The following is a 27,151-nucleotide window of genomic DNA, read 5'->3' as shown; positions in this document are numbered from 1 at the left end:
TATATGGATCTTTTATTTTATCTGAGTTCCTCATTTGATTTAAAATCATTGGAGAAGTTTATGCAGCCCAGCCTATTACGTCTATCTACCTGATTGATTACTATGAGATTGGCATGAGTTTTGACCTTCCTATAACATGAGGGTCAAAGTGTCTGGTGAGTGTAATTCCCATAGATGGTGGGTCTTACCAAGTGTTGAGTGCACAGGGATATTTTGGAGGAAGAGGGATATATCACTACATGTAGTGTTTGCAGAATATCTTGGATGAATTCTAAGAAACTCAAACTTCTTCTTTTATTATTACATGAAAATGGTGTAGTCTTATTGCTCATGCACACATACACATTCTTCCTTAAATCGTAAACACTTGCCTTTTTTGGTGTCTGGGAACCGGGGGCGCATGTGTGTGTCCTGTACCCGAAAGAGGGCAGCGATGCACAGGTACATCGCTTTGTCTGTACAGAATGTCCATCTGCAATAGCTTGCGGGTGGAAGGTCTGCAACTAGTTATATTATATAAGGTTCATTTGGATGCATGGAACATTCACAATATTGGGTGTTGTCTTTTTTATATATATTAGAACAAAAACTGGTTAGACTTTTCCCAGCAGAGATGGATAAAAGAAGTCCATCCTCCTAGGATGAACTGAGATATGCTGAGTAGAAAGGGTTTATATTTGGGCTGGCTTATGATTTTTTTCTGTCAGTGTCCAATCCTCCTGTAGGCGATAGTATAATCAAACTGTGCCCAAAAGCCTGTGTCCCTCAATGGGCAAGAAAATAAAAGCGTTATTTTTGGCATTTAAAAATCAACAAGCTATTTTTTCTGCTCACATACAAGCATACTGAAAATACATCAAACTACAAGGGATTACTTACTATTATGTAAGTTTCTTTTCTTTTTCTTTTTTAATCACGCAGTTGCAATTTCTTCACTACGCTGGCCAATAGGGCATATACAATCAAATCAAGCATCCTAAATAGGAATAAGGGCCCCCAAAGATATAGTGATCTTTAAATGCCCATATTTATATACTTTGGATATTTTTTATATCATATATACATATAGCTATAAAGATATATCAAGATCAAATAAAAGGATGCATATGCAGATATAGCAAAGGCACTTACCAATAAGAAAAAACACAATAAGCATCTATTTGTATGCTTATTGAGGTTTTACATATTTGTAAGGAACTAGGATATATCAGCAAAAGCATCTATCCCTATGTTCCCTGAGGCCCCTTCTACTTATGTGGGATGTTTAGTTAGATTGTATGTGCCCTATTGGCCGAGAGCAATAAACAAAGTTGTAAGAAGATTTATATATATTATCAAATATTATGAGATAATACAGTGACAAACGATGCTCTGTATATATTGACAATTATGCTTGTGCGGCTTTATAGATTTATTATCTTTTTTTTCCTAAAGAAGCAGATTGAATATCTGGGAAAAGTGATCTCTCTCAGCAAGTATCAGCTGGAAAATTAAAGGCTAACTTAGTACTCATCAGCAATATATAGATAATTTGTATAAGCTGACTTAGAGGTTTCAAGACAACTGAAGGTAAATTAATCTTTCGATCCATATACAGTATATATAAAGATAAAAAGAGAACTATGTCATAGCATACAGATCTTTGTACTGCAATTTATTTTTTAAATGTGAACAGAATTAAAAGTCTTTAGATTTTTAAATGCTGGAAAATATATTTTGCTGGATTATTTATAGTGGATTGTTGGAACCTTTAAAGTAGCATGAGTTATGTATGTCTAGATTGCAAATAGGAATGTGGTAACATGATTATAAATTAGTATATGTAACTGTAGACCTGTACTACTGTTCTTTCTGAGGCAACAAGAGCTAAAAGCAAGGACGACTAAAGCAAACCCCAGATGAAGGAATCAGCATCATCAGTAACACAACAATGCAAATTGGATGGGCAGGCAATGTTCATTTAAATTGACTGAATGAAAAAATAATTATCATGAGAGAATTATGGAGGGCTATCATTGCTGTCCTCCTTGTTAAAATGTGAATTGCCGGTCTTTGCCTTAAGTAAATACTATTCACAGACCTGCAACCAGCATGCTATATATTAGCACCAGAAAAGTGTCAGTGGGAGTCCTGCTGCAAGGTTGTTTTTTCATGTCTGTGTAGACCAGCTTAAAGGACAAATATAATGAATCATTATGCCCTCTGTATGCGTGTACTTAGAGGTTACCTGTGTTCATTATCTACTGCAGAAATCATAGGATGTTTGTACCATTAAATCCTTTTCTTCGAGGCTATTGAAGGACACAAGAAGTCTTTCACCTTTGGGTTATACTGCCATTTACAGTAAGGTTGGACACTGGCAAAAAAAAAACCCCAAAAAACTGTAGGCCAACTCAGGATTACCACTTTCTACTACCAGTTTGCCTCTATTTTGTACAGTAGCAAAGCAGTTCCAAGAGCATTACCATAAACAGAAGGGTGAGACCTGTGCCCCTGAATGGATTCCAAGAAAAGCACTTTGCGGCGAGTACAAAAATCCTATTTTATTTCCTGCCAATTGAGGGACATAGGAAGTCTTTCACCTTTGGAACATGCAAAAGCAGTTCAATTGAGGGGTGGGCAGCACAGAAAATGCTAACAGTCCCCCTACCCTCCCCTCCCTGCCCCAAAAATAAAAACAAAAGAGAACTGGGAACTGCTTGCAACTCAAGGAGCCTCATGAAGGACCATTTGACCAAAGACGGCAACAGATGAGTCCACAACATCCACTTGTGCACAATGACAGGAAAGGGTGGAACCCAATCCTTGAGCCCATAAGCTTACATAATGGTCTGCCAGAACAACATAGAAATGGTAGAACTATAAGCAAGAGCAGGGTCTGAAATAGAAATGGATGAAGGAAATTATCTCAAAAGACCAAGAGTAGGAGGACTCCTGGACTGCAGAGTGTGAGCCTGAGAACAGAAGGTCAAGAGTTTCTACTAAAGTTTAATATTTAAGTTTCTATTTCTTAAAGATGTGGCTGCATTTTCTTTCCTTTATTTTAACTTGATCACCCACTTCCGGTCCTAAAGTGACAATGCTCACTTATACTATATCTAGGGAACAGTGTTGTCACCCTAGGCTGCTAACCTCTGTTTTGGACTACAGAATTTTTCCTTCCTCTCATCCTAATATGTATTCAATAGTTCACAGAGGTTTACGAATCCACTGGACGTCTGGCAAGATCAACTTTTGTTTTGGCATTTGTTTATTTAACAAACCAAAAGGGAGCAAATAAGAAAAGTTTATTGTTAAGGGATTACAGATATGTTCATAAAAAAAGCAACATACTGTGATTTTCATCTATATAAAGGCATTAACACTAAATTACATCAATAATATTTACAACTAAAATGTATGTACAAACCCTAAATCAGTATTTCATAGGGCAGAGGGAGGCACTATGTTCCACAACCGGATGATTACACCGCATCTGATCCTTTTGGCAGGCTATTTTTTATTTCTGCATCCAAATCGCAGGTAAATAATATCTGGAGACCCCAGAGGTAAGCTTTCTTTCCATTATTCCAGGACCCCTTAAGGTAGCAAACAAGGGTCTTTTAAGATTTCTGGAGATGCACGGTTGCCCTCAGTGTATGGGAGTACACTACTGAACCTCATTTTGAAGATGGTAGGACTGACAACTAGTCTGCAGGATTGGTATTGCTTGACGCATCTAAATGTGCCTAAGCATTTAGCGTTCATATCAATGGCTAGAATAAATTATTCTGGCCAATTAAATTAATTAACGCCTGCAAATGCGACTAAATGCTTGTAAAAACATTAGACACATTTACAAAGGTCAGGTTTTTTTTCTGGGCCTTATATGTCCCAATACCAGTGCACCTTTATACATTTTTAAGCCAACCCTGGCTGGACCCTTTCTCCATTGTTTGTACATTACTACCCCCGTTTTGATGTAGTGGTAGAAGTGCTTACCCCTTATTTTTAGAAATGTTTCATAACAAAATAAAAATATCAGAAGAAAAAATCTAGGGGCATTAATAGTTTGGTTCATAATTTCAGCCCTGTTTTCCATTAGTGCTGGTGTTCATAAATCTAGCAAGTCCCAATAGCTATTACTGACCCTAAAGGCCCATTCATACCAGATGCAGCAGTATGTGCTTTTGAATGCATTCTCACTGCATAGCTATTCCAAAATCCATGTTAGCTTGTAAGCATAATTCACACCAATGCAATGCATTGCAATGCAGTGCAAGAAAGTACAACAAACTGCATTGTTTTCATAAAGCAAATGCACATACTTGCATGTAAACACAATGAAATACACATTAAAGAAAAAGTTTGGCTCCATTGAAGACCTGTCCTTCCACAAACCAAAAAAATGCATTCAAACACATGTCAAATGCATGTAAAGAAACATGTGGAAACTAATTCAAAACTTGCTTTTCCTGGAGTGATTGGGCCTTTAAGGAAACCTGTAAGCACAGAAATATAGAAGCTGATGATCATTTTATCTCAATTTTTTGAGTCACTGACTTGACACAGGTATGTGATATTAGCTGGTTTACCTGGTATGTGCATGCTTGTTCTAGGTCAGTGACAAAAAGGAAGTCTCAAATTTGGCACTTAAAAAATAGGCATTTTTTATAATTCCTTTATTTTAATAAAGTTTTGACAATTTACAGATGTGGGTTCAAAAACACATACCATAATTTCGTACAATAGGAAAAAACCATGTCATTAAAATGTCATCAATAGTCTAGGCAATACTGAATTAACCTAATTCCAATTAACAATAGTGTACTGAAACTTAAGCTGAAAACATAAAACAAAAAGTTTTACACTGAGCATGGATCACATTAACAGGGTTGAGGAAAGACATAGACTAACAGTAGTTGTAAACATAAAAACAGTATGGAAAGCACTTCCAAGAGCATGGGGGAAGAGTAAATAAGAAGAAAAACAGGCTGGAGCTTTCAGAAAAGAAAGAGAGAAAGGAGAAGGGGGTATCCCTCTACCAGGTAAGAGGCTGGGAGGTGTGGAAGAAGAATCACTGGAGAGCCATTTCCCTGAGGTAGGCATCTGTATACATGAAATAGTGTCAGGGTCTCAAAGTTTCATTAAACACGCCCTCCATATTGTGCAGTGTGGCTGTAAGGTCTTCCATGTGCCCGAGTTCATTGACTTTAGTAAACCATAGAGCTTTCGTCAGCGATTTAACCTCTTTCCAGCGGAGATGAATGCATGCTTTAGCGGCATTCAAAAGTTGTGGGGGAATGCTTGTATTTTTTTAGTAGGTCTCTGTCTCTGTCAGGTGCAACAGGCAGGCCGCAGGGTCATTGCGTAGGTCAAAATCAGTGAGCTGCTTAATGACAAAGAGCACTGCTTGCCAAAAGGGCTGAATTAGTGGGCACTGCCAAAAGATGTGGACCATGGATCCCTCACCCACGCCACAGCACCAGCAGGAGCCAGATATCTGATGGGACATGCGGCGGAGTATGGCGGGGACCTTATACCACCTGGTGAACATTTTGTAGCTGGTTTCCTGAACCCTTGAGGCAATAGCAGATTTGTGGGAGTAATAGAGAATTTTCTCCCTTTGCTGCGTCGTGAGTTGTAGGCCCAAATCCGCCTTCCATTTGGCCAGAAAAGGTGGGACATGGTCAGCTCCTGGGTGGATCAGGGACGCATATATCTTAGAGAGGGAATGGTGTACTGGTTCCCCCCTATGGCTGATGGACTCAAAACTTGTAAGGGGTCTGCATATGCCTGGAGTGAGAGAGCAGCAGCGGAGTAAAAAAAAAAAAAAACACAACTGAAGTCCTCCCCAGAAGTCCAAGGGAGGATCAGCAAATCAAGAGAGGTCAGTGGAAATGAGTGCACCCCCCGAAGTCAGAAAATCGGTCAGATGGGTGCGGCCAGAGGCCTTAAGGCGAAGAAATTGGGGATGGCAAAGACCAGGGCCAAACTCTGGGTTGCCCAAGATGGGAATCATAGGGGAGGGCTGTTGAGAGACCAGGGAGGTATGGAACATTTCCCTTGAGACTTTTAGAGTGCTACCTAAGGTAGGGTGAGCACAGAGTTCTCTGGGTTATGGAGAAGAAAGCCAGTGCCAACTCATGGCAGTACCCCCAGAGTCCTTCATTTCCTTGTCAACCCAGTGCTTGCCCCCCCCCCATGACAATGCTAGTCCACCAATCTGGTAAGATGAGTTGCTTTATAGTATGCCCGAATATTCATGAGGCCGACCCCCCCAGACATCTTGGGTAAGGTTAGGCGGTATAGAGCTAAAACGGGGTTTCCCTTGTGACCAAAGTTCCGAAAAAGAGGGAACAGAGTCTGTGGAAGAACGTTGGGGGGAAGTGTATCGGAAGGGCTTGTAGAAGATAAAGGACTCTAGGGAGTAACGTCATCCTAAGAGCGGTGGTGGTGCAGCAACCAAACCACATCCATGTTAAATGAGTGCCAATGCAAGAGGTCTTCCTTAAGTTTAAGAAGTGGTTCAAAGTTTGCTCCATACAATTTAGAGGTGTCAGGGGTGATGCTCGTGCCCAGGTACCTAATGGATTTTGCAGCCCATCTGTAGGGAAAGGATGGTTTAAGGACCTAGATAGTAGTTGTATCCGCAGAGATGTTAAGGGCGGAAGATTTCGAAAAGTTGACCTTGAAGTTGGACAGAGAGCTGTATGTCCAGAATGCTCGTAATATATTGGGCAAAGACGTAAGCGGATTTGTAACAAAGAATATCAGGTCGTCCGTGAAAGCTGCAACTTTGTGGCATCCTGAGGGTTTACAAAAAACGGTTATATTAGGATCTGAGCAAGTTGTGCACAGGAAGGGTTCCAGTGTTGAGATAAAGATGAGAGGAGAAATTGGACACTGATGCGTCTCATTCAAAATGGGGAAAACATTAGACCTGGTTTCATTGATTTTCACTGCCGCTGAAGGGGAGTAGAGAGCAGAAATCCATTGAGGCATGGGGGTCCCAAGACCAATATGTTCTAGAGTTGCTTGCATTAATCACCACTGGACCCTATCAAATGCTTTTTCTGCATCTGTGGAGAGCAGAACAAGTGGGCACTTACTGGTCCTAGCAGCATAGATTAGATTGAGTACTCGTATAGTATTGTCTCGTGGCTCTCTAAGAGGGACAAAGCCTGCTTGATCCTTGTGAATCAACTGAGGAATATGTGGAAGTAAGCGGTTGGCTATGACTTTTGTGAAAAGTTTAAGATCAGTATTGAGCAAAGCTATCGGCTGATAACGACCGCAAATAGCAGGGTCTTTGCCTTCCTTGCGAATCACTGAGATATAGGCCTGGAGGTAGTCAAGAGGCATGGCTTTCCCATTTCCAAAGGAATTCCAAGCGGTCACCAGATGAGGGGCTAGCAAGTCACAAAAGGTTTTATAGTAGGAGGCTATGAAACCATGTGGGCCCGGGGCCTTCTTTGGTTTGGATTGGGATAGTGCCACATCCAGCTCTCCTATTGAGATAGGTGCGTTCAGCTCCTTCAGCACTGATTATGGAAGTGAAGGCATTCTAGATGAGGAAATCTAGGACCGAATGTCCAAGGAAAGGTCCCGTGCAACCGCATTAGTAGATGTTGGTTGTAAATTGTATAGGCCATGAAAAAAGGAGTGAAATTCCGAGGCCATGGCATCCAAAGTAGTTAATTTGGTGCCAGAGGTGGAATTAATGTGTAAAATGAACATACGAGCACGGGTGCCATGGAATGCCCTGGCCAGGAGGGTGCCTGGCTTGTTAGAGAACTCATACATCGTGCGATGAGACCAGGCCAATTTCTGTTTAACTTTATAGAAAAGGAGGGAATTCAGTTCCTCACGTGTCTTAATAAGATCCCTATAAGTGATTCGTGCTAGGCTAGCTTTATGCACACTCTCAAGCCGACGTAGGCCAGGTGGTAAGGTATCTACTTGTAGAGTCCTTTCCCATTTCAAACATGTCCTATTCTCCATAAGGGAGCCCCGGATGACAGGTTTATGTTCCTCCCAGAGTAAGAACGGGTTAACTACCGAGCCCGAACTGAGAGAAAAGTAGTCTGTTATGGCAGTTTCCACCGCCTGACAAATATCCAGAGATTGAAGAAGGACTTCGTTAAGCCTCCAAGTCAGGGGGCTACGGACAGAAGAGCCCAAACGCAGGGCAAGATGGATTGGGGCATAATCGGACAGTAGTATGTCGCCTATGCTGGAAGAATGGACCTTGGGTAAGTCTTTTTGAGAAACTAGGAGGTGGTCCAAGCATGAGTAAGTTTGATGAACGGAGGAGAAAAAGGAGTAGTCTCTATCCTGAGGAAGTATTATACACCAAGGGTCCACTAACTGCAATAAATTAAGTTGCGCCTTAAGACGCTTCAGTCTGGCAAAAGAAAGGGGAGACTTGTCCCTTGAAACATCCAAGGTTGGGTCCATCGCAAAATTCAAATCGCCACCGAATATCAGAGTCCCCTCAGTGAACTCGAATAGAATCGGCACCAAATTGCACAGGAAAGGAGATGGTCCACATTGGGAAAGTATACATTTGCGAATGTGAAAATTTGGAGTACCAGTTTTGCCCTTGACCAAAATGAAGCGGCCCAGAGGGTCCTGCAGCACCGCCGAGAGATCAAGGGGCAGACCTAGCTATCAGAATGCTCACCCCCTTCGATATGGATATAGGCAAAGGACTATGATAAGCCGTCGGGAAAGCTCCATTGGTCAGTTTGGGGACATGGTCAAGTTTAAAATGTGTTTCCTGTAAGAATGCCACTTGTGTCCTCAACTTCTGCAGATCAGCGAGGAGTCTGGAGCGTTTTTCCAGAACACCCAGGACTCGCACATTGAAGGAAGTAAACTTGAAAACGTACACGGCCATCTCAGAACCCTGTCCACCAGTATGGGGCAGAAAGACACCCCGAAAGAGGAAAAAAAAAAAAAAACGAAAATGAAAAACCCCAAACCCAATCACAGAAAAGGGTGGGGGCAGGAAACCTAAGGAAAAGCAGAAGAAAGAGAAATGGGAGGGAAAACATTGAGGGAAGAGAAGGGGAGAAGGGGAAGAGGAGTGAGGGGGAGGGAAGAGAACAGGAGGGAAGAGGGCGGAAAGGGGGGGGAGCTCCTTCTGCCATCAGAAACAAAAGGTACAAACTGGGGAAACAAATAGGGGTAGAAACCGGGGGAGGGGAGAAGCCCAAGAGAGGGGAAGGTGGAAAGGATAAGAGATCTGAGGGGGTAAAAAAATAAGAAAAGGAGGTTGGAAAAGGAGTTTACTAATGGTACTGCGTACCAAAATCCCGTAACGTGCACGGTAGTGCACCGTAGGGGAAATACCCTGTTGTGAGACTCGGATTAGACAATCAGAGATGTTAGACCGGAGAACCGAGACAAAGCAATAAATGCAAGCATACCGCTGAATTCAGCATTTCCCAAAAGAGAAATATAGGCAAAATGATTAGACCAAAAAGGTCTATTTCAGCATGATATATAAATAACTATAACTAATTCGTACCTATGGAGACTATGGCCAGATCGAGAGGCTCGACTTGTTTCCGTGCCCGTCCATTCTCCAGAGAGGAAAGGAAATGCCTGCTAGGCAAGCCCCCCCCCCCTCGGCCGCCAAGTATGGAGCCATCGCGGGGGGCCCAGAATCAAGATGCAGCCCATAATCGTCGCCGATGACGGGGGGTGGGTCATGCCAGCCATGGGTAGCACGACCTACATAAAGAGAGGGGAGGGCACGCCACCATCAAAACACAGAACACACACACTCCAAATCAACCTCAACCGTATCAAGGCTATATGAAACAAATAACGGGAGAGACAGGGTCATCAGACACAATATCAACAGTGTGAAACCAGTTTCCCATTTATTCAAACAGGGTTAAAACTAAAGGGTTATCGATTCGCCTCTCACCAAGCCCGGAACCATTCAGGAATATGTCATCTCACAGAAGCAATTTGAACGGTAAGTCTTAGTGGTCAGTCCTCTGAAGACGTCGAAGTGCTCCTGGTAGCCATAGCGGTAGGGTTGCAAGAGTATGACCTGCAGATCCGTTGCGGTCTTGGTAGAGGAGGATTCTATGCATCTTCCCAAAGAAGAGAGTCCAGCCAATTCAGCACAGTGACAGCCGGACGGTCTAGGAACTGGAACAGCACTGGAAGCTGATCAGGTGAGTGCAGGTGGTATCAAGAGCCTTGATGTTGAATGACCAAGTGGAAAGGGTGACCACAACAGTAAGTAACTCCAGCTTCCCGGATAACCTCCAATAAGGGCCGCAGCAAGCCACGCATTATGCGATTCTGTCGGAAGACATCTGGATAGATCCGGACCTCAGCCCCGTTGAAGTTAAGGGCCCCTCTGGACCAGGCCCTGCGAAGGATCTCCTCCTTAATGCAGTAGAAATGTACCCGGCAAAGGACATCCTGATGGCAAAGTTATAAGACCAGCATGTGTTGGAGGAGGATGCGGGCCCTGGACCCAGTGCACCGATCGAGTTCAAGTTCTGTAGTAGGTGGTTGGTTGAGGATGGCAACCACCGTGGAACATAGGTCAGGTCCTGCCGTAGCTTCAGGGATGCCGATAGGTGAATGTTATTCCGCTGGTTCCCATTTCCACTGTCGTTGATTCTGAGCTGGATATTAATGAGATGGCAGTGAAAGAGCCTGATTGGCCTCCAGTGCTTCCATGCAGTTGTCTGCATGTGAAGCTGAAGATTCCAAGGTGTTTACACTCTCCTTGACCGTGTCTACCTGTCGTTTCAGGTCGTGGAGCTCTCAGGACAGTGCCGCTACTATAGAGGAGGCCATGGCTTGTATATCTTGCCTAGTAGGTAAATCAGCAATAAGGTCCCGGAGCTCCCCGTCTTGCCGGATGCCCAAAGTGGGAGAAGAGGATGAGCCAGCGGGGGAGTCTTCCCGAGGAAGCACAGGGGGGTTAGGATAGGCGAGACCGGGCGCGGGGTAGAAAGTTCATCCCCTATTTGTGGCGCATGGTGCTTCCTAGAGCCGGAGGGTCCAGGCATGCTGACTCTCGGTGGCGCCATCTTGGATGGAAGAGCAGGCACCGGAGAGGAGAAAATAGTGGGTAATCTCCGGTCCCCTCGGCTCACCGGCAGTAGGCTGTGGTTTCCACTCTCCTGGCATGTAAAGCAGTTCACTGCGACGGCTAGACTGGTAATCTCAGGGTTCGGATCTCACAGAGCTCTTACAAGTGCATGTTCACACCACCATGACCAAGCCACGCCCCCCCCCCCTCCCAAAATAGGCATATTTTTGTCCCAACAGATTTTAAAAAGTGCAATCTTTAAAAATGATATTGGCTTATACAACACTGCTAATAATGAATAGATTGTCTGCATCTGAAATACCTAGACATTTTGGTAAGCAGGGATAGAAGTACATATTACTTCCTTATAAAGGATTCTTTTTTGAAAAGCATATGAGGTCCTAGAAACTTTTCAAGGTATAATAAAGGTGTTAAAATGCACACACCATAAGCTCTGGTAGTCCTTAGATTTCTTCTAATGAAATGGTACTGCCCTCTAGTGGCAACAAATTCAATAATCGTGTTCAAAGATCAGTATATAACACAATGACTATCTAAGTGGAGCATGACTTTTAGTTGGCAATCTTCCAGCTACAGTAATTCACAAAAGTCGTCCTGATAAAGGTTAATTATTAAATGCCCTCTATAACATCACAGCATGTTGAGAATAGAATTACAACCGCTCAGCAGATTTTTGAAAGTAATGACTGGAAAATGTTTCACTTCTTTTTGCTACCTTATTTTCCATCTAAGGCTGAAGGGATGATTTTGATCTAGTGAACCCCTACTTTACCCATACTAGGCCAAGTTCAGGTGGGACCATTTACTACCTTCCCCAGACTATCTTGCTGCCTAAGAAATACCCAGTAATTACATATATGTGTGTGCCTCAGCAAACTCACAATGTAGCCAATCACCAGGCCTGAGCGCTGACATCTGGGGGCAGGGGAGCATAGTCCTGTGTAAGCCTCAACTTCAGCTGCTTATAGAGTGTATTTATAAACTTTCCTTTTATAACAGAAAAACTCAAAGCAAACCAAAATCAAAGGTTTAAAACCAAACACCAGACAAAACCTTTTAGTTTTGTATAGAATGGGGATAGGTTAGAACATCGTTGAAGTTTATTGCGGTTTTTGCCTTCCTACCCCTGCATTCTCAAGTTACCGTTGCTTCTTGTTCTGGAACAGGAAGTGAGGGTAAGTTTCTCCAGTGAAATCACAGTAGCAATAAAAATCTAAACAATGTTTTAATCACTCTATTCATAACTAGAAAAGTGTGTGCATTAATAGGTTTTAATGTTTAAATAAAGTTTTTACAACAATAAGTAGTATCCAAAACAAAACACATTAGGTCAGCGTGCGCCCAATACACGCCCCAGGGGGCGTGCGGGCGGTGCATTCTGGGAGGATATCCAAGAACGCTCTCCCAGAACTGGAGAACCACACTGTAGCTGTCTTTGGCCTTAGTGCAGTGAGGAAGCGGTTAAAGTATATGTATAGTGAAAATTTTCTTTTAGCTTTGGATAGTGTTGTAATGGGTTAAAACTTCTATCAGTTCTTTTCTTGCTCTCTGTGTCCCATTAGTGAAATTTTCCTTTAATTTCCTGAGCTAGATGCACAACAGAAAGTGAGAGAAAATCTATACAAATTGAGGTGAAATTCTACTCTTACACAGTTGTTACAGGAACATAAGTCCCCATTGGAAAATTTACACCTACTGTTCTGGTAACAGCTCTAAAAATGTGGATAGTTTTAACTAGCCTTAAGCTGGCAATACAAAAGTATATTTTATACGAACCTTCATACGAAAAATTCTCAGTACATTCGATGACTTGATGAATGTTGTTCAAAATTTAGTTTGCTTTTAACATTCGATTTTGGAATGAATGGGCTTTCTCAAACAAAAACCACATACACTCTTAAAAAGGTGTTCATTCAAGAAAACCATTCCATCCGGCACTTTTGAATTTTCTTGTCACTGTGGTCAAAAACAACTTGATTTGACCTCACCAATTGGGACGCCAATGGGGACCTTGATTAACAATCAGAAAACAATCTTAAAATGGAAAATGTCAACAAAATTCTACGAATGCATGGCAAGTTTAGGACACTAAATGAGTCAGCCAGTCATGAGCTTGAAAAGGAAATTCTGTTAAATGATCTTACTACAAACATGCTTCTTGGATGACAGATAACATCTCTATGAAGCATGAAAACAGCCACACTACCCTGATGTAGGCCTACGGAAGGGAAAGCCAGAGAAAATTCAACGTACCCAACTGTGTAGCTTCAAGATTTTACTAAATCTATATAAGCTATATGGTACCATCCAACAACATTTTCCTAATTGTATTGGCTGATGTATGTATAAAGGTAAGGACAATTACTTACCTGCGTAGGAGAATATGAAATACAGTCCATGGACATTTCTCTAAAGGATAAAGCAAAAGTACATATTATTGAATCTTTTTTTTTTTTTTAACGACATAGTAGACATAAAATGATATGGGGAAAAAAGGAAACTACTTCAACCCCAATAACAAAGGTTTGTTAAACAAAACCTGTCAGTACTGAATATACTATTATACAGTGCAGATGCTCTAGCAAACCTTCAGACATGTTCTCCATCTAAGCTGCCCAAATCCTGAGACACTGCAACCTGCAAACGTCAACACTATTTGATAGGAAAGAAGGCAAGGTGGCGCCACTACCAGGAAGCAATGAAATGTACATATTCCAAACTCCCATGATACTGGGGAAGCAAGATGGAGAGGCAAAGATGAAGACGTCTATAAAAGGTATGTGCAGGGGAGTTGACAAGTTTACTTTAAAGGAACAGGGCAGTTGCCATGGTTATGCTGATGTCCCAATACTAATAAATATATATATATATATATATATATATATATATATATATATATTTATTAGTATTGGGACATCAGCATAACCATGGCAACTGCCCTGTTCCTTTAAAGTAAACTTGCCATGATTATGCTGATGTCCCAATACTAATAAATATATATATATATATATATATATATATATATATATATAAATATATATAAATATATATATATATATATATATATACATACACACACACACACATACATACAGACAGACAGATAGATAGGACACAACAGTACACATGGACGCCAGTTCTGGACTGGTTGAAGTAACGAAAAATAACACATTAGGGGCTCGTTCATACCAGTCTGATCTGCTGTGATGCATTAAATGCAAGGGCATTCTGAGTTACAAACTGCATCATCCCAACGTGTAAAATGCATTAACGCAGCACATAGGCATAAACAGGTTCTAAAGAAAGGACAATCTATATGACGTTAATCTTGCCAGGGAAGGGTGAATTTGAGAATTTATTTCTCCCAAATCACATCATGGAGAGACCTCCTATCATGCGTTGTGAACATCTCCTCTTCAGCACATTCTTCCAACATTACATAAACTGCCACAAATACAACATACAAAATAAAACATAACTAAAAGGCAAATAGACCAGAATTAAGACTCCACTTTTTGTTTATACCGAAAGGCTCTTTAAAATCATTACACAGCTTTTGGTAACACAAGTGTTTAATACTTATTGCTGATTTTACTTTAGGAGAGTGGACAGTTTTCAAGATAAAGGCTTCCTCTACCTGTGTCTATTTGCTCTCTCTGCAGTTCTCCATGGAAGAAATCCTTTGACTCCTGCAGCCTTAGGTTCTGGAGCATATAGTTCCTTAGGTGTATATTTTCTTCCAGGAACAAAGGGCTTCTTAGTAGCAAATCCTGCAGAGAAATGCACAGCTATATAAGGGTATATAGTTCAATAACGTTAAAGATTAAAGGTGTATTATGGTAAAAACTAAGTAAAAAGAAACATTACACAACAAACTAGATAGTATTCTAAACATCTCTCAAAGTAGATGAAATCCAAAAAGTACATTCTTGTTTATATTCTAAAAAGACATGGTCAGAGAATTCAGGTATAGATGCCCTTTAGTCCCCTGCAGCTGACCCAGCTCTGCCTCCCAGCCCCCACCATACCCACACAAACACTGAAAATCAAAGAAAGTCCAGAGTAAGACTTGAGCCTGGCAATTTTTGGTAGTGGCTGGACAAAAAAATATCTGGCAGCCTCTGAGAAATTTTATTATTATATACTGTATCTCTGCTTGAGATATTAGGTACACCTTGCTAGTACGGGGTCGGACCCCCTTTTGCCTTCAGATCTGCCTTAATTCTTCATGGTATAGATTGAACAAGGTGTTGGAAAACATTCTTTACAGATTTACAGATTTTGGTCCATATAGACATGACAGCATCACACAGTTGCTGCAGATCTGTCGGCTGCACATCTATGATGAGATTCTGCTGTTCCATCACATCCCAAAGGTGCTCTATTGGATTGAGATCTGGTGACTGTGGAGGCCATTTATGTACAGTGAACTCAATGTCATGTTCAAAAAACCAGTTTGATGTAATCTGAGCTTTGTGACATGGTGCATTATCCTGTTGGAAGCAGTCATCAGAAGATGGATACACTGTAGTCATAAAGGGATGGACATGGTCAACAACAATACTCAGGTAGATCGTGGCGTTTAAACGATGTTCAATTGGTACTAAGGGGCCCAAATGTGCCAAGAAAATATCCCCCACACCATTACACCACCAGCAGCCTGAACCGTTGATACAAGGCAGGATGGATCCATGCTTTCATGTTGTTTATGCCAAATTCGGACTCTACTATCTGAATATCACAGCTGAAATGGAGATTCATCAGACCAAGCAAAGTTTTTCCAATCTTCTGTGGTGAGCCTGTGCGAATGGTAGCCTCCGTTTCCTGTTCTTAGTTGACAGGAGTGGCACCTGGTGTGGTCTTTTACTGCTGTAGCCCATCTGCTTCAAGGTTTGATGTGTTGTTCATTCACAGATGGTATTCTGCATACCTTGGTTGTAACGAGTGGTTATTTGAGTTACTCTTGCCTTTCTATCATCTCAAACCAGCCTGCCTATTCTCCTCTGACATCAACAAGGCATTTTCACCCACACAACTGCTGCTCACTGGATATTTTCTCTTTTTAAGAACATTCTCTGTAAACCCTAGAGATAGTTGTGCAGTAAAATCTCAGTAGATCAACAATTTTTGAAATACTCAGATCAGCCCGTCAGACACAAATAACAATGCCATGTTCAAAGTCACTTAAATCCCCTTTCTTCCCCATTCTGATGCTTGGTTTGAACTTCAGCAAGTCATCTTCACCACATCTAAATGCCTAAATGCATTGAGTTACTCCCTTGTAATTGGCTTATTAGCAATTTGTGCTACCAAGCAATTTAAAATATATATATATATATATATATATATATATATATATATATATATATCTCAACATAATTTTTTCTTCATTTGCTGAGAGAATACAGAGGGGTTACACCCTGCACTTAATGTCCAAGAAAAAGTGAGGGCAAGTCTTAAATTGCCCCAGAATGTCACTCTTAAACATTTGTCATCAGAACAGGTGTCCCCATTGGGAGATTTAACCTCCCTTTTGCCTGGTGACAACTCAAAAGTTTTGATTTCCCAGCACTTTCTGTCTTGGCAACAGTGGTCACCAGGGCATTTAGAAAGCGAGAAGCTCCCCAGTGGGAAAAGAAAGCAATAAAAATGTGACAAGGTTATAATCCTTCCCTAACTTATCAAAGCTATAGATACACTTCTCTACAGTTTGTATGATAAGACTATTGAGAACAATAAGGTATGTATTTTACAAACACTGGGTGGAAAACAAACCGCAGGATACATTTTGCTAAACTACCTGTTACAGAAACGCAAAGATGAAACTGTACGATTAAATACAATACTACATGCTTTTCTTTGCAGTTTGCCTTCTCGCCAAAAAAAAAAGGGTAAAACAGAACAGTGGAAATGGGTTCCAAGGCTGTTTAATACAGCACATTCAAATCACATTTACTTAAAAAAAAAAAAAAAAAAAAAAAAAAAAAAAGACATGTCTACTGAATATACAGGTGAAAATCGAAAAATTAGAATACCGTTCAAAAGTTCATTTATTTCAGTAATGCAACTTAAAAGGTGAAACTAATATATGAGATAGACTCATTACATGCAAAGCAAGATAGGTCAAGCCGTGATTTGTTATAATTGTGATGATTATGGCTTACAGCTCATGAAAACCCCAAATCCACAATCTCAGAAAATTAGAATATTGTGAAAAGGTGCAATATTCTAGGCTCAAAGTGTCCCACTCTAATCAGCTAATTAAGCCATAACACCTGCAAAGGGTTCCTGAGCCTTTAAATGGTCTCTCAGTCTGGTTCAGTAGGAATCACAATCATGGGAAAGACTGCTGACCTGACAGTTGTGCAGAAAACCATCATTGACACCCTCCATAAGTAGGGAAAGTCTCAAAAGGTAATTGCAAAAGAAGTTGGATGTTCCCAAAGTGCTGTATCAAAGCACATTATTAGAAAGTTATGTGGAAGGGAAAAGTGTGGGAGAAAAAGGTGCACAAGCAGCAGGGATGACCGCAGCCTGGAGAGGATTGTCAGGTAAAGGCCATTCAAAAGTGTTGGGGACTTTCACAAGGAGTGGACTGAGGCTGGAGTCAGTGCATCAAGAGCCACCACACACTGACGGATCCTGGACATGGCTTCAAATGTCGTATTCCTCTTGTCAAGCCGCTCCTGAACAACAAACAACGTCAGAAGCATCTTACCTTGGCTAAAGAAAAACAGACCTAGTCTGTTGCTCAGTGGTCCAAAGTCCTCTTTTCTGATGAGAGCAACTTTTACATCTCATTTGGAATCCAAGGACCCAGAGTATGGAGGAAGAATGGAGAGGCACACACTGCAAGATGCTTGAAGTCCAGTGTGAAGTTTCCACAGTCTTTACGAGGTCCTAAAAGGACCAAATAACATACATGGTGTCCCAAGTAATCCAATGGGATCCAATAGTGCTCCAAATCAAACAAGTAAGTCACAACAGGACTCAATGTGCTAACAAACCTCCCACCGGAACTAAAAATCAGTTCCCACCATATAACACAAAACACACGTGCATCCCAATAAACGCATAAACTAAGAACTGATCATGTTATTTGGTCCTTTTAGGACCTCGTATTGACACTTGTCACACGTGATTATTTATGAGTTTTTTGGCACTATTTAATATTGTGTCTTTATGTTATTTGTGTCACTAATTTTGCACTGTTTCACTTATTCATTTATGTGTGAAGAATTTTTATGGTAGTAGCGCTGCATCATTTGTGTTTCATTTATATTTTTTGTCTATGGGTATATGACTGTATGTAGCAGCTTTACCTTTGTTGGTAGGTATTAGTTTTTAGGTAGGAGCGCAGGAGTTTGTCACATTGTTCCACAGTCTTTGTTGATTTGGGGAGCCATGTCATCTGCTGGTGTTGGTCCACTGTGCTTCATTAAGTCCAGGGTCAACGCAGCCGTCTACCAGGAGATTTTGGAGCACTTCATGCTTCCTTCCACAGACAAGCTTTATGGGGATGCGGACTTCATTTTCCAGCAGGACTTGGCACCTGCCCACACTGCCAAAAGCACCAAAACCTGGTTCAATGACCGTGGGATTACTGTGCTTGATTGGCCAGCAAACTCACCGGACCTGAACCCCATAGAGAATCTATGGGGCATTGCCAAGAGAAAGATGAGAGACATGAGACCGAACAATGCAGAAGAGCTGAAGGCCGCTATTGAAGCATCCTGGTCTTCCATAACACCTCAGCAGTGCCACAGGCTGATAGCTTCCATGCCACGCCGCACTGATGCAGTAATTGCTGCAAAAGGGGCCCAAACCAAGTACTGAGTACATATCCATGCTTATACTTTTCAGAGGTCCGATATTGTTCTATGTACAATCCTTGTTTTTACTGCATGTAATATTCTAATTTTCTGAGATTGTGGATTTGGGATTTTCATGAGCTGTAAGCCATAATCATCACAATTATGACAAATCAAGGCTTGAACTATCTTGCTTTGCATGTAATGAGTCTATCTCATATTTTAGTTTCACCTTTTAAGTTGCATTACTGAAATAAATGAACTTTTGCCCGATATTCTAATTTTTCGAGTTTCACCTGTATGTCTTGCCCCACTTTCTGTAATGGTGATAATGGTCTCACCAGACAGGGAGTGAGGAAAAAGATCTACAACAGGGAAGCAGGTGGGAATTAAACAGCTGAAGGAGGTTCTAGGTTTTCCATGCTCTATTTTTAAAAAAAAAAAATAATAATTATTTGCTTCTCATACGGTACTTCTTGTCTGGTGAACTGCTGTCAGTGGGACAGAAAGCGAGTAGAAATCTATCTAAAAGGAGTTTCAAACTGCAATACAACTCCATGAAAACCTAAAACATTTTGGCTGGACATATACTTTAAAGGGTTACTAAACCCATCACAGTAAAATCAGCCTGTATATGCAGTAATGAAATTTAAATGGACCGCACTTCAGTATTAAACATATAATCATATGCATATATTTCAAACAAGAACATACAGCATAAGTTACCGTTAATAAAGTTCCAAATGGTGAAACAAGTGCACCTGCACCAGCCTACTTGAAGTGCTTAGTTTCTTCAGTCAAATCAAAGTGCTCCACTGTGCTCAACAAAGTGCCCCACATGGACTAGAACTCACCCTTAGCTGATGAACATCTATTTCTAGAGTGATCTATAACGCTTCTGGGGCATTCCACAATGGAACAGTTGTCTCCAGATCTCCGCAAGTTTAGGATAGGCATATCACCAAAAAAGCAAAGAAAGAGGATATCCCATAGTGTAAAACCAGAAAATATTTTATTGAGGGGTAAATGTAAAAAAAAATAACTTACAAATAAAGTGCCTATGCCCGGCACCTGGTGTACTCAGCCTTATTGATCCTGATGTATGGAAGCCGCTGTACTAAGCGCTGCTCAGAGAGACGTGCATTCCATAAGCTGGATGTGACGTCAGTAGAAGTTGTGTCATCAAACCTTGATGCATTTCGATCATAGGTTGTCATTCTGAAGATCATCTTCCTGAAGACGATCTATGATTGAAACGCATCAAGTTTTGATGCCCCTAGAAGCTGGAATTCTCTGAAAAAAATACCACTACTTCAGTGATCTTCATTTGCTTCCAGGTCCCAAGCTGAGCATGGGCGCTGTTCAAAGAAGGCATTTAACGTTGTAAGAAGGCATTTAGTCATGTGATCTTTGTGGAAGGGAAAAATCAGCTACTCCCCTTCAGCAGAGGTCATGTCACTAAAGGCAATATTAATTTATATTTTTTTTTTTTCCATTTTTGGATAAAGTAAGGGAGGGTTATGACCTCAGTTTTCTTTTTTTTAGCCATCTGTGTCCCATTGGGGAGATTTCCCTTCACTTCCTGTCTCATAGCCAAAACAGAAAGTGAGAGAAAATCCCTCCAAAAGTGAGGGAATCCCAGTGTGTCACTAGAACTAGTGCCCCTATTGGAGGATTCACCGCTATTAATTTTCTGATGTCAACCCAAAATTTTGGATTTTCTTTTACTTTCACTTTTGGTGATAACAGTAAACAGAACAAATAAAAAAGATGATTCTTCCTAATGGAGGTACAAACAGCTGTAAAAACCTGACAGAGTTTATAATCCCTCCCCATGCTATCCAAAACGGAAAAAAAAGGGTTTTGTGTTTAGTGACACTTTATGGCCAATGAAAAGTATGTTCATACCAATACGTATTATGTTCTTCCCTTTCAGACCATTTCGCAGACTGGAGGGTTTTCTGGGTTTTGGTCCTTTTGAAGATGGAGAAGTAAACCATTTGTACTGTCAAAAACAAAAATGTATAAATTATAAGTAAACCCAAAAAAGGGACAAGAGAGCACACCACAGATAATAATGAACACTCAAAATGCTGGATTGCAGACTGTATTACATTATATAGAAGAAATTAATAATACTGTCCTACTAAAATTCACGAATGATCTATTAACTGCTAAAACCAATGGCCACTACTCCATGCTCTTACTACTTGCCCTTTCTGCGGCTTTTGATACTGTTGGTCATTCCCTCCTCCTCAAAAAAACTCCACTCTCTTGGCCTCCGAGACTCTGCTCTCTCCTGGTTCTCCTACCTATCGCAGCGCTCCTTCAGCTTTACCTATAACTCTGGCTCCTCCTCTCCACTCCCTATTTCTGTAGGGGTTCCTCAAGGTTCTGTCCTTGGACCCCTACTATTCTCCATCTAAACCTCCTCCCTTGGTCACTTGATAAACTCCCATGGCTTTAAGTACCATCTCTATGCTGATGACACACAAATCTATCTTTCTACTCCTCACCTCACCCCTTCAGTCTCCTCTCACATTACTAACCTACTAAGTGATATATCGGCATGGATGTCACACCACTTCCTCAAACTCAATCTTTCCAAAACTGAGCTCTTAGTATTCCTTCCAGCCCGTGCCCCCTCCTCTGACTTCTCCATCAAGATCAATAACACAACCATCAGTCCCTCCCCTCATGCCAGGGTGCTAGGTGAAATCCTGGACTCCCATCTGTCCTTTCAGCCCCAAATCCAATCACTGTCTAAATCTTGTAGACTTCACCTCCGCAACATCTCCAATATACGCCCATTCTTAACCTCTGAAACTACTAAGCAACTTATTCACTCCCTTGTTATCTCTCACCTTGACTATTGTAACTCCCTCCTCATCGCAGGCTATCCCCTCTTCAGTCTATCATGAATGCTGCTGGCAGACTCATCCACCTTACTAACCATTCCATATCTGCCACCCCTCTCTGCCAATCCCTCCACTGGCTTCCCTTTGCCCAACGGATACAATTCAAAACAATAACATATAACGCCATTTATAACTCTGCCCCAAATTACATAACCAATCTTGTCTCCAAATATCACCCAATTCGTACTCTTCGCTCCTCGCACAACCTCCTGCTCTCTAGCTCCCTTGTCTCCTCCTCCTATGCTTGTCTCCAGAGCTTCCCCCATCCTCTGGAACGCTCTACCTCAATTTATCAGACTATCGCCTACTCTGCTCACTTTTAGGTGATCTCTGAAAACCAATCTTTTCAGGGAAGCCTATTCTGCCCTCAGCTAATAATGTAATCTTCTACTCCTCCTACCAGTCCATCCCCCACAGTTATTACCTTTTGTACCAATAAACCCTCCCTCTTAGATTGTAAGCTTCAAGGAGCAGGGCCCTCCTAACCCTCTTGTATTGAACTGTATTGTTGGTGTATTGTCTCCTGTTATATTGTAAAGCGCTGAGCAAACTGTTGGCGCTATATAAATCCTGTATAATAATAATACAAACTACAGACAGTGTAAAGTGCTGTGTGCTGAAAGTACAATTTAACAAGAGTTAAAGAAGCAACAACCATATGAATATAATGTTAGAACACAGAGAGAGCAAAAAAATAAAAAATTAAAAAATAAAAAGACGCACAGACCAGATTCCAAACAGAAGAGATAGACAACATATCAGGCAAGAATCCCCTTTCAGATGATGCCTACTCCACAGTGAACATTTCAATTTACAATTTTCAAGTGCAACCCGTGAAGACTGAGAGTGAACTCCGCAGTCACTTTTGCAGCAGTTGTTTTCTTGTTCCGCGTCACAATCCTGTGCAATGTCCTTTTGTCTCTTTCGGCAAGCTGACCATGTCCACTGAACTTATGCTTACCTGACAACGTTTTCCCGGAGCTGTATATGCGGTCATAACCTTTGATACTGCACCTCATTACACAGCAAATAAATCGGCAACTCAGTCACAGAGGCACCAGCTAAGTAGCACCAACAATTTGCCCTCTTTAAAGCTCAGTAAGCTCTGAGATGACTACGTATTACTAGCAGTATACGCAGTGAATGACAAAAGTGAGGCTTCCCACCTGTTAGCTAGGTGTCTCACCAAACAACTTATCCCCCCGGTCACATCAAGCCCGACTTTGAAATCGTGTGACTTACAGTGAAGTCGCACAATTTCAAAGTCGTGGTACATCCCGATTTCAGGTGCGATTTGCAAGACATCTGACACGGATGTCTATGCAAATCGCACCAAAAGTAGTGCATGTACGACTTTAGAAATTGGTGCGGCTCTGATCAAGTGGCACCGATATGACCACTGTAATTGCGGACAATAGGGTGTGACTTGGCATATGATTTGCAAGTAGCATGCAACTCGCATGCCAAGTCACACCCAGTGTGACCAGGGTCTTAAGCAAAAGAATGTTATGTCACTTCCGCTAGTCATCACTTTCACACCTGGAAATCATGTAGTGTTTGCATTTTTGTCAACCCCTTTATATGTTTACTGTTTTACCAGCCTTACTAGACCATATGTTAGCATCACCGCCTCTGAGCAAAAAGCAGTAAAACGTGTCTAACCCCTGTATATGTTTACGGTTTTACCAGCCTTACTAGACCATAGGTTAGCATCCATCAACGCCTCTGTTCAATAAGCAGAGAGTTAACCCAAGAAGCAGTAAAACGTGTCTTAAAAAAAATAAATAAAAATAAAAGTATGGCCAAAGCTTTTTTATAGGCTGTACTCCCCTTGAAGGTCACAGGAGTACATTTACTTTTGTTGTCCTGTGACCCAGTCAGCTGATAGTGGGCAATTTCCTGCTATAAGCTGCTGGGGCAGAGCTGCACCAGACTTGGAAGGAATCCCAACAATATTGCCGGGATGCACCCACCTGTGCCTGATTAAGATTAACAGCTGGCTTTGCCTTTCAGTGCATAGTTAAGATCCAGAACCAGCTGCCCCTGCCTTCTCCTCAGTTTGATGCTTTAGTGAGCACCAGAGGAGAGCCAAGAGCAGTCAGTGACCATTACTGCTCTCCCCTGCAAGCATTCCGACAGCTGACTGATTAATGGTCAAATAATTACTCAATTTGTGCGACAGCTGCAGTATGACACCGATATTGTACCATGGAGGAGAGTATGTAAGTTTATCTTTTTTTTCTGTTTAACTCCAAATTGCTCTTTTAGAGCAATGTTTAATCTGCTATATTTTGTTTTCCCTGGTTTCCCCCCCCCCCCCCCCCATCAACATGCAATCAAATTTTTATATTTTTCCATTTCATTACAGAAGTTATTTCAGACTCCGTGACTGGTTCTCTGTGCTTCTCTACACAACAGATTGTAGACCACAGCTGGTGGGAGGGTCCAGCAGGGTGCTGCACACAGCTTCCTTTAAACATCACGGCACCTTGCCTCAGCATTCCCCTCAAGAGTTCTTAACACTGATACAAGCAGTGGACTGGCTCTTGGGTGGAGTCCTGTAAATAATTTATCTCTAGATAATTCCACCATGTGATGCTGAATCTCCATGACAGGAACAGTCCGGCCGGGGAGCAGGGGTATGGGCTAGATGATGATGAATGTTCTCCAGCCAGGAAATAAAGCAGATTATATCCAATAAGTGTTAAGTGAAGGTAACAGTGTGCGGTAAAATCAGGGTAAGCAATTTTAGTACAAGAGATGAGCCCATACAATTGTGAAAGACTAAAAGGTAGGGTTGGAGTTTTTCTTTAGAGAATACTACTGTTAAATTAGGAAGTAACAGAGTAACCACCCAAGATGCAGAGCTGTGTGTATCACAAGAGTGGCTCTACAAAGTTACAAATCCTTTGAAAAGAGCAAGTATAAACGTATTTGAGCAGTGTATTTGCCTGTTGCCTACGAGTTCCAATTTAAGGTACATAAGGAAGTAACAAATATACAAAATAATCTGGTACTGCTTTAGCATCTGTTTATTGATTTGTCTGTAGCTCTGCTTTAACCTCGTGAAATTTATCTCAATTGCAACGTATTGATATTCCATGGTGCAGACAAGGCAGTCAGGGAGAGGCAGGAAGAAGTCAAAAAGCTTTAGGAAAGGTCATGCTCAGCCAACCAAAATATATTTAGCATGGCAATCTGCATTGCCATATTAACCTCTTGCCGACTATGTAACCTATACATATGCTGCGGCAAGGAAAGTGCGCTTTAATGGGTCCACAGTGACCTGAGATTGTTTGCCGAGAGTGCACTCACTGCCTGTCTGAGCAAAACACTTGTGTTCTTCTGACACTCTTGTATTGCTTCCCTAAAGAATAAGCTTTAGAGGATGAGTTCTACAAAATGAGCCAGTCTCCTCCTTCCTAGTCTGAGGAGAGTTCAGGACAGCTATAACACAATCAGCCTAAACAATTCTAAACCAAAAAGCACATTTTCTTTTAAAAAGAAAGCCAAACTCTGGTCATCCCAAACCTGTTGTGATACAAAGAAATTATTTGTCTTTATGCTAAGGAAGTACATTTAATAGAGTGCTAGCTGCAAGGTTGAGGTTTGCTGATTTTTTCATGATAGTTTAAAGTGCATTTATGTACTTCTAACTTTGAATATATGTACATGTAACAAATTTGAAACAAACAACCAATGGAATGACTCTGTACAACAATAAATTAACCAGGTAAAAATCATGTAATAAAAAACTGATATTCAAGTAAAATGGTACTCCTATGCTTGGTATAGGTTACCAAAATTAGTTAAAGGAAAAAAAGCAGCAAAGTGAAGCTATTGCCCAAGTCAAAAGGAGGCAGTAGTCAAACCAACAAAGAAGCGTACAACCTAGGAGCAGGTAAATGCTCTCTAAATGATCCTGTCATTGATGAGTTGCTGGCAGTGATAGGGTCACTAGTGTGACATGGTCTTAAGGTTTGTTCTAGTGAAGATCTTTAACCATAACCAATTTAGGTTTATTAATCTTATGATCACTACAAATACATATGAAATAAAATACATTAGTAAATGCATCTCATATCAGACATTACATATGGAATTATTTAATATTTCTTTTCAGTTTGTGGATTAGCTATCAGTGGAACAATTTATTAGAGAACCCAGTGAATGAATCAATCATCTGTCTAACACAACTCCTGCTGTTTCTCATAAAGGGTTTCTGAGTTTGTGACCCCTGTGCCTGCGATTCCTGCACATTTATTCCACACATTTGCTACATATTTACCAACACATTTCAACCTTTTATTCCATTACAATAGATGGACAATTAGTAAGAGGCATGCTTTCGAAGGGTATACTGCTCCTTCTAATCAATTACAGAGGAAATGTATAAATGGTGGCCATACATAGTGCAATAAAACTGAATGATTGATGTCCTATTTGTAAAACCACTATCAAACAGTGAATGAGTGAGACAAAACAGTGGCGTTGCTATGGGGGTGCAGGCCACACTCAGGTGACACCTGCCAGAGGGGTTACACCCAATTCAGATGCCAGCATTAGGCGGCTAGGGCACCAGATTGAACAGGGGGTGAGGTAAAACCACAGTCCCCAGCTACTTGCTGGAGATTCTGATTTTTAAAATACCTGTGTGTTCCCGAATGCTGCACCCTCTTTCCTACCAGGCGCAGAGTAACATTGGTGGAGTATGAAGGATCGCGGTCTCCCTGTCTAACACGTTGTGTTTGTTCTTAGATAAAGAGTGGAGGGGACACAGGTGGATTCCTTCTGGTGGGATGTGTGCTGAGGGTGGGGTCCAGGTCAGGCTCTCTGAGTTTCCTCTCTTACATACAAGCACACCGCTTCTACCCAGCACATGGGTGAAGCAGCGGGTATTAGTGGGGGGCCCCAGATCAACCTTTGGATTGGAGCCCAATAGCTTCAAGCTACGCCTCTGGCGTGGAAGTCTTAGCTTGCCTCACCTGCCAGCTGCCCATAGCCTATGAGGGGGAAGAGGGAATGCATAACCCTGCTCCCTCATTACACACTGATGTTTAGTGGTAACGGAGGGGGCGGGCATCTGTATAGACAACAACCCTTGTACCAGCCTTGGGGACACCATCAAGTAAAGAAGCGCAGATAAGGGGAGGCATCAGGGGAGGTTCAGAATGACCCTCCCCTCCACACACTGATATGCAGTGCAGCGAGAAAGCATACTTTCCACTTTGCCAGCTGTCCGACAGCTATGTACCGGTAACCGAGCCTGAACGCTCTCTGTATTCCAGCACCCGACAGTGAAGGGAACACTGTACTGTGGGTGAAGATATCTCCGCCCACAGTACAAGCAA

General features: G+C 41.6%; 1 protein-coding gene across 1 annotated transcript in view; it reads right to left on the bottom strand.

The window, feature by feature from the left end:
* Positions 1-27,151, bottom strand: part of CEP78 (centrosomal protein 78) — a 98,863-nt gene that overhangs the window by 34,223 nt on the left and 37,489 nt on the right. The window contains exons 9-11 of the mRNA XM_089691102.1: positions 20,791-20,887; positions 14,709-14,841; positions 13,441-13,480 (exon numbers count right to left, since the gene is read on the bottom strand). Coding sequence (XP_089547228.1) covers positions 13,441-13,480; positions 14,709-14,841; positions 20,791-20,887 — 270 coding nt within the window. The remainder of the gene's footprint in view (positions 1-13,440; positions 13,481-14,708; positions 14,842-20,790; positions 20,888-27,151) is intronic.

This window comes from Staurois parvus, unplaced genomic scaffold, assembly GCF_062004578.1.
Source record: "Staurois parvus isolate SC_StPar_1 unplaced genomic scaffold, SC_StPar_1.0 ptg000549l, whole genome shotgun sequence".
Taxonomy (NCBI): domain Eukaryota; kingdom Metazoa; phylum Chordata; class Amphibia; order Anura; family Ranidae; genus Staurois; species Staurois parvus.
This window is presented reverse-complemented; position numbering and strand designations above follow the sequence as displayed.